This window comes from Callorhinus ursinus, unplaced genomic scaffold (genome assembly GCF_003265705.2).
Source record: "Callorhinus ursinus isolate GAN/ISIS: 27379988/994484 unplaced genomic scaffold, GSC_fseal_2.0 scaffold1, whole genome shotgun sequence".
Classification (NCBI taxonomy): Eukaryota; Metazoa; Chordata; class Mammalia; order Carnivora; family Otariidae; genus Callorhinus; species Callorhinus ursinus.
Genome location: NW_027397063.1, coordinates 37,429,072 through 37,443,096, shown reverse-complemented (window position 1 = coordinate 37,443,096; position 14,025 = coordinate 37,429,072). Strand labels below are relative to the sequence as shown.

The 14,025-nt window shown below is 38.7% G+C and overlaps 1 protein-coding gene across 3 annotated transcripts; it reads left to right on the top strand.

Annotated features, from left to right (window-relative positions):
• The first annotated feature begins 5,752 nt into the window (after positions 1-5,752).
• Positions 5,753-13,659, top strand: CLDND1 (claudin domain containing 1). 3 transcript variants are annotated; one of them, XM_025873234.2, is made up of 5 exons: positions 5,753-5,910; positions 7,298-7,607; positions 9,677-9,787; positions 11,916-12,053; positions 12,210-13,659. In XM_025873234.2, exons 2-5 carry the CDS (start codon positions 7,316-7,318, stop codon positions 12,428-12,430), a joined length of 762 nt encoding a protein of 253 aa, XP_025729019.1. In that variant the 5' UTR covers positions 5,753-5,910; positions 7,298-7,315; the 3' UTR covers positions 12,431-13,659. The 3 variants fall into 3 exon arrangements, with proteins under 3 accessions (XP_025729019.1, XP_073748532.1, XP_073748535.1); XM_073892431.1 differs by having other exon boundaries at positions 9,656-9,787; XM_073892434.1 differs by lacking the exon at positions 5,753-5,910 and adding an exon at positions 6,915-7,086 and having other exon boundaries at positions 9,656-9,787.
• The last annotated feature ends 366 nt before the right edge of the window (positions 13,660-14,025 follow it).

The following is a 14,025-nucleotide window of genomic DNA, read 5'->3' as shown; positions in this document are numbered from 1 at the left end:
TGGAAAAAAGTTCATGCTCATACTCTAGAGGAAAACGTCTGGCTTATATTTATTCTGCAGGCCTTAAATTTTCTTTCAGCATTCAAAAGTTGTTGGCTTGGTGTAAACTCTCTCAAATAAATCTGACTTCCTCACTAAATTCTGAAGCAGCTATAGACCAAATGTTTTGCTTTATCATAATATAGGCACTTTGGAATATGATAGTAGTAGAATGTTGCAATGTGAGAATATCTACCATGTATCAAAACTATCCTGGGCTCCAAGTCAGGAAACAAATTGTTTTGAGGCAAAAAGGGAACAAATAGCATTAGTACTGCACTTTTAATAACTCAGAGTGCAAAGCTATTATGACAGAACCCACAATAAAAGCCAACTAGGTAAAGTAGGGGAAGTCATCATTCTAAATAAGCTTAGAGCAACGGCCATTTTTAGAACTTTGAATGCTTTTCGAAATAAACATGAGGATAACAAGACCAAAACTCAGAAACAACACTGGATATCATAAGCCTCCAAAAAGGCAGAAAGAACAAAGTGATGACAAAAAAAAAAACAAACAGTAAGATGTAAATATTAATAACTGAATGACAGCACACATGCCCACTTTTAAGAATTGTATTTCCAGGAAAAAAAAAAGCTCAACTTTCCTTTATTTTATTAACAGGTACATAGATACACTTTATATTCAACTTTACATGTTATGCTTTCCATCCCTGGCAGAGATAATTGCTTCCACATTTGTGTTCTCTAAGAACTTTTACAATACTGCTTATTAAGTTCTTATTAGCTCATTTCACATAGTTGTTTTGGTGTCTGACCTGCTGAGCTGATCACGAGCAACTTGAAGGGAGAGACCATCCATTATCTCTTCATTGTCTCTAGCATAGGAGTTACCCAACTAAAATCTTTTTTGGACTCTCAAATCCATTGTTTTGAACCAGTGGATGTCAGGTCACATTTCCCCATTAGAATCACCTGGGGTGACTCCCAAATTGTAGCTTTCTGAACCCTGTCTCAGATCTACTGAGTCAGAATCATTTGGAGTGTACTCCAAGACATTATACTGAACAAGCCTCCGAGGTGATACTTAAACACACACTAAAGTTTAGAATCATGTTCTAATTTATATATCTTAACCAACTTTATATGTTAGGCTTCATTACTATTTTGGCTTTCTTTCAAATTACCTCTAAACTTGAACTTCTGATGGGGGGGATGGGGTAATTGGGTGGTGGGCATTAAGGAGGGCACATGATGGGATGAGCATTGGTTGTTCTATGCAACTGATGAATTATTGAACTCTACATCTGAAACTAATGATGTACTATATGTTGGCCAACTGAATTTAAACAAAAAAAACCTCGAACTTCTTAGCAATTTTCTAGCCTGGATCTCACAAAATTTTCAGAATTAATTTAGACTTCTGGGCCCTCCCTATTTTGCATCTCATTTCCTGAGATATATGCAGAATTGTGTCAAATGTTGAAGACGGGGAAAGAGTAAGGTGTTGTTCACTGAGATACCTGCTCAAGTGAATAAATTATCCGTCACACAGCCTTAGCTGTGATTTGTGGACTGTGCTTCCTAGGTCGGCTAAGGGTTTCTTGTGAGTACAGCCAACTGTAACTGGCATTACTGCGTATTACATCTGCTTTTTCCCTGTCAATCACTCTGACCCCCATATTAGTTAGGGATTAATCAGATTATATAGCAAATAGCACAGCAGAAAGAAATCTCTATGCACATGCTCTACTGATACGGTCCTGAATAAGTGACAAAGACTACGAAGCAAAGTATTTGGTTTTCATTGATCTTACTGGTCAGTGATTATATATTCATTTGTTTGAAACATTCTCTTACTTGAGTATCAATCATAAGGGGTATAACCATTTGAACAGGCCAGTTTAACAGATCTGTTTATATTCTAAGAGTCAGTGATTTTTTTTATTTGGACAGTTATTGGTGAGGGTAGTGTAATGTAAAGTAATATATCATGTCAGACTAAGTGGCATGGATTTGCTCTTATCTGGGTCCTCCCCCACTTCAATTATTAGATTATTTCCTTTGGTATCCCATATTGACATAAACAAAAGTGATGTTCCTATTTTAGGCACATGTACTTTAGGCTTCTTCCTAATAGTTGATTTAACCTAGATTTAGGTTGTGCATCACAAAAATTGTGTTTATTTATATTGGCATCCTCCGTACCCAGCACAATGTCTGGCGTACAACAGATTGCCAATTAATATTTGTAGATCTGGACTGAATTCTGCTCGAATTTTTTGTTATTTCCAGTGAATAGGGACATTTCACAAACTTCTTAGACAGCTTTCATTTTCCATGATTACTGTTTATCGTTGAAACAGCAAAGGCCTGTGTTACTGTATCTTTTCTAATCAGAAGCATAAAGCCTTCCTCTTTTCCTTTATCCATCTGCATTTCCCACTATCTCTGTCTTCTGGTACATCACCTAGGCTGGAGGTGTGGAATATATGAATTTCCTAATGAAACTTAAAGGTGTGGCTCTTTGACAACCATATTTTAGAGTGATGTTACTCTTCTTCCAGCAGAATTATGAATCATAAATTTTAGAGCTGCAAGTGATATTACTGATCATAATTATCCATTTTATGAACGAGGACACTGGGACTCAGAAAGAATCACTTACTAAAGACTCACATTGATATTGTGATGATATTAAAATAGAGGACAGTTTAAACTTAAACTTATCACCTGCATTTGGTCCATTCACTGTCCTTCAGAACCATGGATATCTAAACAACTATAATTTGCTACTCTGTGTAGCATTTGACAGGAATTGCTAAAAGGAAAGCCATTTTAGATGCACTTTTCTATCTGCCTTGTCCTTGATTAATTTCGCCATTGTTCCCAATAGTGAATTGGTACAAGGAAGTTCAAAGATTGATACATTTTTCTGAGGAAGGCTGTGACTGGAACCCACAGCTTGCATATATTTCTATTTTTCCCCTTTTTGCATTCCAAAGTTTATAAGGAAAACAACCAGGACAAAATTATATGAGAAAAACATAATGTAGATATATCTTTCATAAGATAATTTTTAGTTTCTAAAAAATAATATTTAAGTACATTAGGAATTTGGTATTGTGGGGAATTCTCACACAAGGAGTCATCACATAAACACAAAATATAAACAAGTTATAATACCTGCATATTTAGATTTTCAGTTATTGGGTTTAATTAAAATGTACTGTAACCATAACCCCTTCCTGGTAAAACTAGAACCATCATTAACAAATTAAGCCAGAGGTCTAGTTCAAGTTTATTTTTAAATCTAAATTTCATAATCTGTACTTGGTTGCACTAAATCATCCTTAACACTTGTGAAAATATGTCAGGCCAGCTACTGTTTCCCAAAGAGCAGAGTAAGGAATGGAAACAGAAATTTAACTCCAGGGGCACCTGGGTGGCTCAGCCATTAAGCATCTGCCTTTGGCTCAGGTCATGATCCCAGGGTCCTGGGATTGAGCCCCAGCATCGGGCTCCCTGCTCAGCGGGGAGCCTGCTTCTCCCTCTCCCACTCCCCTTGCTTGTGTTCCCTCTCTTGCTGTCTCTCTCTGTCAAATACATAAATAAAATCTTAAAAAAAAAAGAAATTTAACTCCATTAATTTTTAAGGATTTATTTTGCCCACACAACAAGCAAGCACCCAAAACAGAAAACAGAAAACACCCAAAATGCAGAGACAAAGAAGAAGTGGTACTGGTGTCATGAGGCAGTTCAAGTCCTCTGTGCTGAGCGGGCAAGATCTTCAAAACCTCAAACACACACACTCTTCCAGGTCCATACTAAATCGTGAACGAAATGTGTCTTGTGTGTTTTCTAAGCATTCTGCAGACTTGATGGATGCAAGTGTCATCCTCCTTTACAGGTTTCCCCAGAAACACCTACCTCCTGAATCATGAAGATTTATGTATGCTCTGAGTCCAGCCTGGGAATCTGGTCATGGCAAGTCTTTCCTAGTAAACTGCAGTTGACCCAGAGGTTCAAAAACCTCCTGAAGTGAGCAGGACGCTTACCTCTATAAATGGCTTATTTCCAGCTTCAAGGGAATCAGAAGTTTTAGATGCTGTTTATACTGACTCTAACAAAACATTATAGATATTCAACAGATATTTGCAAATACTAAAATTTAATGATTGTTTAATATATGCCCCAGGCCCTGGGCTGGACAGATTATATGCGTTTTTTCATTTAATCCTCACAATGGTCACTTGGGATAGGGAATATTATCAACATTCTTATTTTGGAGAAAAGAAAACTGAGATTTAAGAGGTTAACTAAGTTGTCTAATGTCACAAAACTAGTCAGTGCACCCCATTATTTAAGCTTGATAAGTCAGTTATTCACCCTGGGCTCAGCTTCCTTGACTATGAATTGAGGTGTTGTCTTTCTCTTCCTTTTTCAGATTTCCCTTTTACCTGGGTTTATTTGCCATGTGATTTCATGACAGAGGTAGTTCTGGAGGTAGGGGATTTCTAAAGAAGGCCAATGGATGAAGATATTGCCTGGTGCATAAATGAATTTAGGAGTCAAATTGCACATTAACAATTTGCCTGTGTACTTCCACCACATTGTCTAGTTGGTGCCTGACAAAATTCTCCTTTGATCAGGTATTCTACATGAAAATCCAGTCATATTTTAATGTTATATTTGGCTATTACCTTATTTTATTTATGTACTGGATATGAATATCAGTTTGCCAACTCAGGCGAAAGAAATAGAACTATAGAGAAACAGATACCATGCCTTCAATCAGTCAGGGTGGTAGAAACTTAATATCAACTTTGAGCTAAATTCCAAGGTATCTGGGGATGGCATAGAGTCTGAGAGCTTTTCTTGTCCTTGAGTTAGCTGTCTCTGTAGGTCTCTGTTGAGAAATCCATCATTTACTGGTCTTAGGTATGTTCATGGGTCCACACACATGAGTGCAAAGATGTCTCTGCTCTCTGTCAATGAATTTCTGTGCAATATTTGAAGGCTTAGAGTCATTCTGTTACTGCTGTGAACACATGGCCATCTTTGAATTCTGAGGCTGTCCATTACCTTATTTGCTCAAGGCCATGTTCCCCCAAATTCAGTGTTTTTCACACTACATAAACAATTTTTAAAATTCACGTTTTTTGACATATCTGGTATCCTCAGCATTATTATAAATTAGTACTTTAATTAACTGGAATTGATTTTAAAATGAAACTTGACCCAATAAATAGAAAATTAGTATCACTTATCATAAAGAAAAAGCAGCCACTAACATAAATTATATGAAACCCAAACAATGTCATTACATTCTACATGGATACCGTCAAGTTACATCCTTCTCAGTCTAAAATTAAGCAATAAAACCAGAAAGACTAGCTGCTTCAATGGGAGTGAGGTTGTGAGAGAGGAAATAAATAGGTTAATATTTCAAAAGTATAATCCCATTGCTGTTGACATGTTTAGAGGTAGGATGTGTGACAGGGAAAGCACAGGACTAGAAAACCTGTTATATAAGTCACAATCAATGACTAGCCGTGACCAGAGACAGGTCACCTTACTTTGCGGACCTTTGCTCCTTCCTTCATAAAATATACGATTCCATCAGCACTTCCTTTCCCTCCAGAGTTGAACTACAACCCCCACAATGCACCGCGCGCGGTGCCAGAAATGCGGTCCGCCGCCTCCCGCAGCTTTCCCTCTGTCCCTCCTACAACTCCCATAAGCCCCCTCGGCTCCGGGCCTAGGCCGGGCCACGGGTGGAGGCGGAGGCGGAGGCGCGGGAGTTATGGAGGGGGCGGGATCTGCAGGGAAGTGCGTCAGAGAAGGCGCGGGGAGAGTAGGGTGCTGTGGTCGGAGCTTGAGGGTGAAGCTGGCGGAGCAGGAGGATGGGCGGTGAGTGAGCGGGGTCGGCGTCGCTGGGAGGGGGTCGCGTAGCTGTTGGACGTTTCCAGCAGTTTGAAGAGGGGCCCCTATCCGGGAGGGCCTGGGGCCGGGCCGGTTTCGAGCCGCAGCGCTGCGGCGGGGTTTTTGCTTCGGTCGAGTGGTCTGGGGAGGGGCCTGGTCCGGTACCTGGGGCCCCTGGCCTGGGGCGGCGCAGGAAGGCAGACCCCGGCCCCAGCTTGCCTCGACCTCCCCGGGCTCGGTAGTGCGCCCTGCGAGGTGACAGCGCCAGTTGTCCGGCCTGGCAAACAGCCACTCAGGGTGCCGGGACCTTTTAAGGTCATTTGAGAGCACCAGGTTGAAAGAGGATTAGAAAAAAATAAGAATACAAAACCAACTTCTGGAGTTATTGTTAATCACTGTAATTGCCCTGATCTCTTCTGTGTCACACTTCCTGTCTTCCAAACTCAGCAACCCCAGTTTGCGAGCCTGTTGTCGTGCGCCTTTGTAAGGTGTTTGGTACGGTCACGGTTTATACTTGCAGTATTTGACTCAGCTTGATCCGCCTTGAGTCATTTTACTGCGGCCATTTACTACTGCCGTTGAGCCCTGTCCACGCCTGGGGAGTGTTCATATTTTGTCTAATTCAGTTTTTTTCTGGCTGAGGAAGAATCATTTAGTTTGCAGATGAGAAGATTCAAAAGTGTAAGGAATGGGGAGAGTAGATAGGAGTGGAGAATTTGGCAGCGTAGGGGAGTTTTCCTTAGCTTCAGTAGATTAGGAGCAGATTGCTATCTAGCATTATTGTATGTTGCTGTTCTCTTTGCTCTTCTGCGCACCCGAACAACCTTTCTGTCTGGGTTAACAAACATCTCAACTCTGCCTTCCAAATAGCTCCTGACTCTTAACCTTGTTTTTAGAAGGTTTTCCTCGTCAGAGGAATCTGGGAGGAGCCAATTTTCTCTGCTTGCTTTTCCTATGCCCTTTTCACCCTCAAACCCAGAACACTTAATACTCTGCAGCTGGAATAAAAATTCAGTCTGTAATTAAAAATTTATGTATGGTACACTGCTGACTGAGCATGTCTGTTGTTTGTATCTGTAATGTGTATGTCCATTTCAGTGTTGTCTGTTTTAGTGTGCAGGTGATAGACTAGAGAACAAGACCTCTGTCTCCGTAGCATCCTGGGTATGTGAGCATTCAATCAGTACTTTCATGATAATGAATTTTACTTTGAACTTAAGAACATGCTTGCCTTTATTTTTATTCTTTAATGATTATACATTACTTTAAGGGTCAAGGGTGGGGAATAGGATAAAGGGTGATTTTGAGAGAATTCCTTTCAAAATAATCTATGTCCTTGAAGTCTAACTTTCTTCTTTCTCCAACTTTTAAACAGAGCAGTCTGAATGCCAGAATGGATAACCGTTTTGCTACAGCGTTTGTAATTGCTTGTGTGCTTAGCCTCATTTCCACCATCTACATGGCAGCCTCAATTGGCACAGACTTCTGGTATGAATATCGAAGTCCAGTTCAAGAAAATTCCAGTGATTTGAACAAAAGCATCTGGACTGACTTCGCTAGTGATGAGGCAGATGAAAAGACTTATAATGATGCACTTTTCCGATTTAATGGCACAATGGGATTGTGGAGACGTTGTATCACTATACCTCAAAACACACACTGGTATAGCCCACCAGAAAGGACAGGTATTTCTCTTATTTTAACTTCTGTCTACTTTACCTGCTCAATAATCAACAAAGTTATGTGATGATGACCCAATGATGTATAAGCAGGTTCGTGGGTTTTTACTCTCCAAAGAGATAAATCTACGTGTTTCTTCTCTCTCTACCACCTTCTCTACCCAATTTCTATGAATTACCATGATACTCGTCAGTATTGGTTGGATAAGTTACTGTTCTTACTGCGTGAAAGCATTTTAAATCTTTGTACTTAGTAAATTCTTTTTATTAATCTCACATATGTCATGAGGAAATAATTGGAAAAGTCCATTGGAAGACTTTAAATATTTGGTAACTGGTAAAAGAGTTAGTGTCCAAATCAAACCAACAAATATGAATTGATAGTCTTTTTCTGTGTCAGCTGTGTTTTGGTAGTTACTATCATTTGCCCTGTAAATCTTAGAGGATATAATTTGACCAACACTACATTAAAACCTGTGCATATTTGAGTCTGTGATAGAGTGTAGGTTAAAAATATGAATTACAGAAATAAAAAAAATAAGAAATTGTCTGATTTATTTTGCAAGCATTCTTAACATTAAAACATTTTAATTTCCAGTTCTTAACATGGAAACTTTAGAGCTCTAAGGAACAACTTTACAATTTGTTTCTATTTACGACTACTTCTCTTGACCACTTAGTGGGAAGCACTGTGTTCAGAAAACAGCACAACAATTACCATACATCAAAAGGACAATCGTTGTGATTATATAATGGAAAAAAGAAAGTAGGTGGGGGGGTGAGGCTGGGGGGATTGGTTGAAATTATAAAGTGTTCAGTTCTACTTCGGAGAGCATGGGTGCCCTTGATGTTTGAATCTTACCAATCATTTATCATTCATTCAACAAATATTTATTACGTGACTCCATATTCCGTATAGTACATCAGGGAAAAATATAAATATCTTTAGTCCTGGGGAGCTAACATTCTAATAAGGGGTGGAGGCAGTAAACTGAATAAATAAGTATAATGGTATAAACAATAGTTAATTATATCGTATGTTAAAGGATGATGCATGCTATGAGAAAATGCAGCAAAATAAAGGGATTTGGAACATGTAGGGAAGGGGATATTGAGGGACATAAGTTATGATGTTTAATAGTGTAGGCAGGATAGGCTTCAACAAGAAGATGTCACTTTAGTAAAGACTTGATGTAGGTGAAGGAGTTGACTATATGGAAAACTGCAGGGGGACTCTTTTAAGTTGGAAGGAACAACAACTGCAAGGGCCTCATGGTGGGAGCATGCCTGAAATATTCAGGGACCAGCAAGGAAGCCACTGGGCTGCAGTGGAGGGGGAGAGAGGGAGAGTTGAAAATGCTGTCAGAAATTACTCTGGGAGTAGGGCAAACTTTGCAGGATTTTGTAGGCATGATGAGGGCTTCGGGTCTTTACTCTGAATGTGTTGGAGCATTGTGGAGCTTTGAGCAGAGGAGAAATGATCTGCTCACCTAGACAGATGTATTGAAAACAGGCTGCAGACAAAGGTGGAAGCCAGGAGGCTGTTGCACTAATTCTTGTGAGAAATGTTTGTGACTTAGACCATGGTGGTAGCACTGAGCAGTGGCTGGGTTTTAGATAGGTTTTGAACTCACTAGGATTTCCTGGTGGGCTGCATGTGGGCAACAATGACTAAAGTTTCTGGTCTGAGGAACTAGAAGGATGGAATTGTAATTACCTGAGATGGGAAGATGGCTAGAGGAGTAGATTTGGCAGAGAAAATCAAAGTTCCCATTTATTTAAGTCTTTGTCTTCTCCTCCTTCCTAGTCTTTTTGCATATCTATTCTCATTCATTTTATGCTCCTATTTTTTTTTTCCCCCTTCCTTGTGCCCCTGTCTTAAGCCTCCTGCTGAGAACCACTGGCATCCATTGGGCATCAGTGAATCCAGTGTGTCACTCAAGGCCAAAGAGGTTGCTCTCCTCTGGGAACATCTTTCAATATCACTTTTTATTTCAGAGAATAATTACTGAAAGGGGTTTTTGTTAAATGTTTATAATTAAAACAACAAGCAGTCATTGTTATTCGTGTTCCAGAGTCATTTGATGTGGTCACAAAATGCATGAGTTTCACGCTAAATGAGCAGTTCATGGAGAAATTTGTTGATCCTGGAAACCACAATAGTGGGATTGATCTGCTTCGGACCTGTGAGTACATTGATCTCAGCCGTACATTTGGGGGAAAAAGGAAATAAATTTGCCATTTATTGATCTCTGTTATTGGAACAAGATGAGTCAGTACATTGCATCAACTTGGAATAAGATCTCTGATGGTTTCCCAGTGAACTCTGTTCTGTGGATAATGTATTTTAAAGTTAGATACATCCTTACCAGATTGCAAATACGAAGTTGAGAGAAGCAGCGAATACATTGAATGACAGAATCTAGACCTCCCCAAAAGATGTTATTAGTGGGCCCTTTTAAAGAGTAAATTTAATAAGGATAAATAATAAATTCCTGTATTTGAGATAAGCATTTCAGTTACCTGAGTTCAGATAGGGATATGTGAAAAAAGTTGACTACAAGCTCTTTACGAGTCAAGGGTCAGGGCTACCAAAAATGTTAATCCAGTTTTATACAGTATAACAAAAGTATAGATATCAAAAACAAATGAAAACATTTCTTAGGAGCATTCTATTCGATGGTCAGACTACCTAGGAAATACTGTCTTCATATTTGGACCTGATATTCAGGCCATAGAGACTTACTGGAGCTTGCCATAAAATGACCATGTCATGAGAGGAAGCACTGAATAAATGGCAAGTAGAGTTGACCCTTGAATAATGCAGGGGTTAGGAGCACCGCCCTTTTCACACAGTCAAAATCCACGTATAACTTTTGACTCCCCCAGAACATAACCACTAACAGCCTACAGTTGATCAGAATCCTTACCAATAACATAAAACAGTCAATTGAGACACTTTTTGTATATGTATTATATGCTGTATTCTTACGAAAAGAGAAAAGAGAATGTTACTAAGAAAATCATAAGAGAAAATACATTTACAATACTGCTCTATTAAAAATCTGCATGTATGTCAGCCTGCACAGTTAAACCCGTGTTATTCAAGGTATTCAATTTTGTATTGCAAATATATAAGAAAAAGTTTATTACTAACAGAGTTTGAAGGGAAGTTGGAGAAAAGATTTTCATGTAGTTCCAAAAGGTAAAACTAGCACTAGAGGGTAGAATTTGGTTTAGAGTTGATATTAATACATTACTAATAATTAAAATAATGTAAAAATGGAAGGGGATGCTTTTTAAAGTCATCAGCTTTCTTCCCATGTTGTTGAGGGAATTTATGATAATTATAACTGCCATTTATTGAGTTCAGAGATCCTCCGCTTTGTGCTTTATGTATATTCTCTCAACAGGTCTTTTATAATCAACATTCATTTACTTCTGTTCCTGCCTTGAGATCCTATAAGGATGTAGATTCATTTGTATGTGGAGCCAGAAGGTTTTGCTTCAAAAGCTGGCTCTACCACATACTGTGTTACCTTGTACAGGTTATTTATACCTCTTGCCTTAGTTCCCTCATTTATAAAATGGAGATAATAAGTACCTCCTTCATAGGGATTTGGGGAGGATTAATACACAAAGCATGTGTAGAACAGTGCCTGACATACAGTGAGCCCTCAGTAATTGTTGACTGTTAGTGTCCTTTTACTTTAATCAGGTAGCATCCTTTCGAACAAAGTGCTTTAGAAAAGAAACCCCAATATTAAAGTATTCCTTTCTCACTTTTTTTTTATTTTAAAGGTTTTATTTATTTATTTGACAGAGAGAGACATAGTGAGAGCAGGAACACAAGCGGGGGAGTGGGAGAGGGAGAAGCAGGCTTCTCAGGGAACAGGGAGCCGGATGTGGGGCTCGATCCCAGGACCCTGGGATTATGACCTGAGCCGAAGGCAGACGCTTAACGACTGAGCCACCCAGTCGCCCCCTTTTCTCACTTTTTTAAAAAAGCTTTTAAGGAGAGAGAAAGGGAGAGAGGTAGTATGAGCGGGGGAGTGGGGCAGAGGGAGAAAGAGAATCTTAAGCAGACTCCCTGCTGAGCGTGGAGCCTAGCACAGGGCTTTGATCTCAGGACCCTGAGATCACCACCTGCGCAGAAACCAAGAGTGGGATGTTCAACTGACTGTGCTATCCAGGGGCCCCTCCTTTCTCACTTTTTTGAGAAAAGATCTAATAAGTCCATGAATGAAATTACTATTGTGAAAAAACTGTCTGAAATCGTAGTAACATGTCTTTTTTTCTCTTTTTCAAAATCAGATCTTTGGCGTTGCCAGTTCCTTTTACCTTTTGTTAGTCTAGGTTTGATGTGCTTTGGGGCTGTGATTGGACTTTGTGCTTGCATTTGCCGGAGTTTGTATCCCACCATTGCCACAGGCATTCTCCATCTCCTTGCAGGTGAGTCTTGTCATTATACTTACCTTTTATCTTCTTCCTGTTTCCATAGAGACAAAGAGTCGTAGTTCTTAAACCATTCATACATTGTTGCCCTGTCCTCTTGCCTGAAAATCTCTTACTATGCTCTTATCTAGTTATGTTTTGTTTTCCTCCAAGGTCTCTGTACCCTGGGCTCAGTGAGTTGTTATGTTGCTGGAATTGAGCTACTCCACCAGAAGCTAGAGCTGCCTGAGAACGTGTCTGGTGAATTTGGATGGTCCTTCTGCCTGGCTTGCGTCTCAGCTCCCTTACAGTTCATGGCTTCTGCTCTCTTCATCTGGGCTGCTCATACCAACCGGAAAGAGTACACCTTAATGAAGGCATATCGTGTGGCATGAGTGGGAAGCTGCCTGCTTTGCAATTGCCATTTTAATTATTTTTCAATATTAATATTTCCCCTTGTTTTCCTCTCATTTTTTTAATTTAATTTTTTTCTTTGTGGATATACCATTTTATCCTGAAAATCCATTCTATTTATTCAGACAGTTGTTTCTTAATACCACTAAAATTTATATGGATTATTCTGAATGATTCCATCTTTTAAACAAACTAATCTAGGTTCAGAGTCCAGACAGCAAGAGATGAGTAGACACTTGGCATAAATTTGTGAAAGAAAACTGATAGTGGGAAATTGACCCAAACCCATCTACTGATATCTGTTAGACTTTTCAGTAAATAACTATCTCTGTTGAACTAGAAACTCTTTTTAGTGTCTCTGAGAAACCTCTCATCTTTGTCAGAATTTATGGTCACTTCGCTACTGTAGATAGCCAGTCAGCCAGAGCATTAGTGCTATTTTCAAAGACTAAAGCTATATAAAATAAAGAGATTATCTAAGATCCTTTTCCCCAAATATTGGCGTATAGTTTTATTCAAGATGAAATATGGCATCTGTTTAACCAAACTGTGTCTGTCTACAAGAAAGGAAGTGAAAAATACAGTGTTTACTTGAAATTTTAACTTTGTAACTGCAGGAATTCCAATTCAGCCAGACAAGAGAGTTAACCTTATTTTACTTTACCTTTTTTTTTTTTTTTTTTTTTTTTTTTTTTTTTTTTTTAGCTCTCAATATGTCAGGAGGATTTTCAGTACAACTAAACCATTTTGGATTTTTGCTCCTTGCCTCTTCACACATCAGGCTTATTAAGAGTGCTTTCTTTTTAACACTACTTTGGGGTCACAGAATAAAATTTTCCAACTGCTATCTATTTATTCCAGCTCAGTACCATGAAGAAGATTCCACCATAATGACCCTCTGGAGCTAGGAAAACTACCACAAGACCTAAAGCTTTGGCTAGTCATTAACTTCCAACTATGGTCTTTATTTCTTGTGGTGAAATGATGTGCCTTTCCTTGCCTAAATCCCTTCCTGGTGTGTATCAACATTATTTAACATCTTCTAATTCAATCATTTTTTATAAATATGTCTATAAACATTGAACTTTAAAAAATCTTATTTATTTATTCCATTACTGTAGCACTTGACAGATTTTAAAAAATGTAACTTAGTAATTTCTTACAATATCCTAAATCTGTCTTTTTTTAAAAAATAAAAAATGAGAAGAAAATTGTGTATAGTGTCTGAGTTGATTTAAATCTCAATATTTTAGGTTAAAGAAGTACAGGATTCTGAACAAGCATTTCTGTGGTTCTTTGGAAAATGCCTTGTTTCTGGGGTCTCTGTTTTATCTTCCAAAAAATATGGGAACCCCTTGCCCCCATTAGAAAATAAGAGCCTCTTTATCCCTTATGTTTCAGAGTTTTAAAAACATGTTTTCAAAGTAGTTTTGTGATCTCTATGTGTCATATTTAGTGTGGCTAGATTTTTAAAAAGTCGTATAATGGCTGTGGATATTTATGTTCTGTAGCACAGAAATAATCAAGTCCGCTTCTGACTTAAAACAAAGCCAACACTACTCTGCACCTGATTATT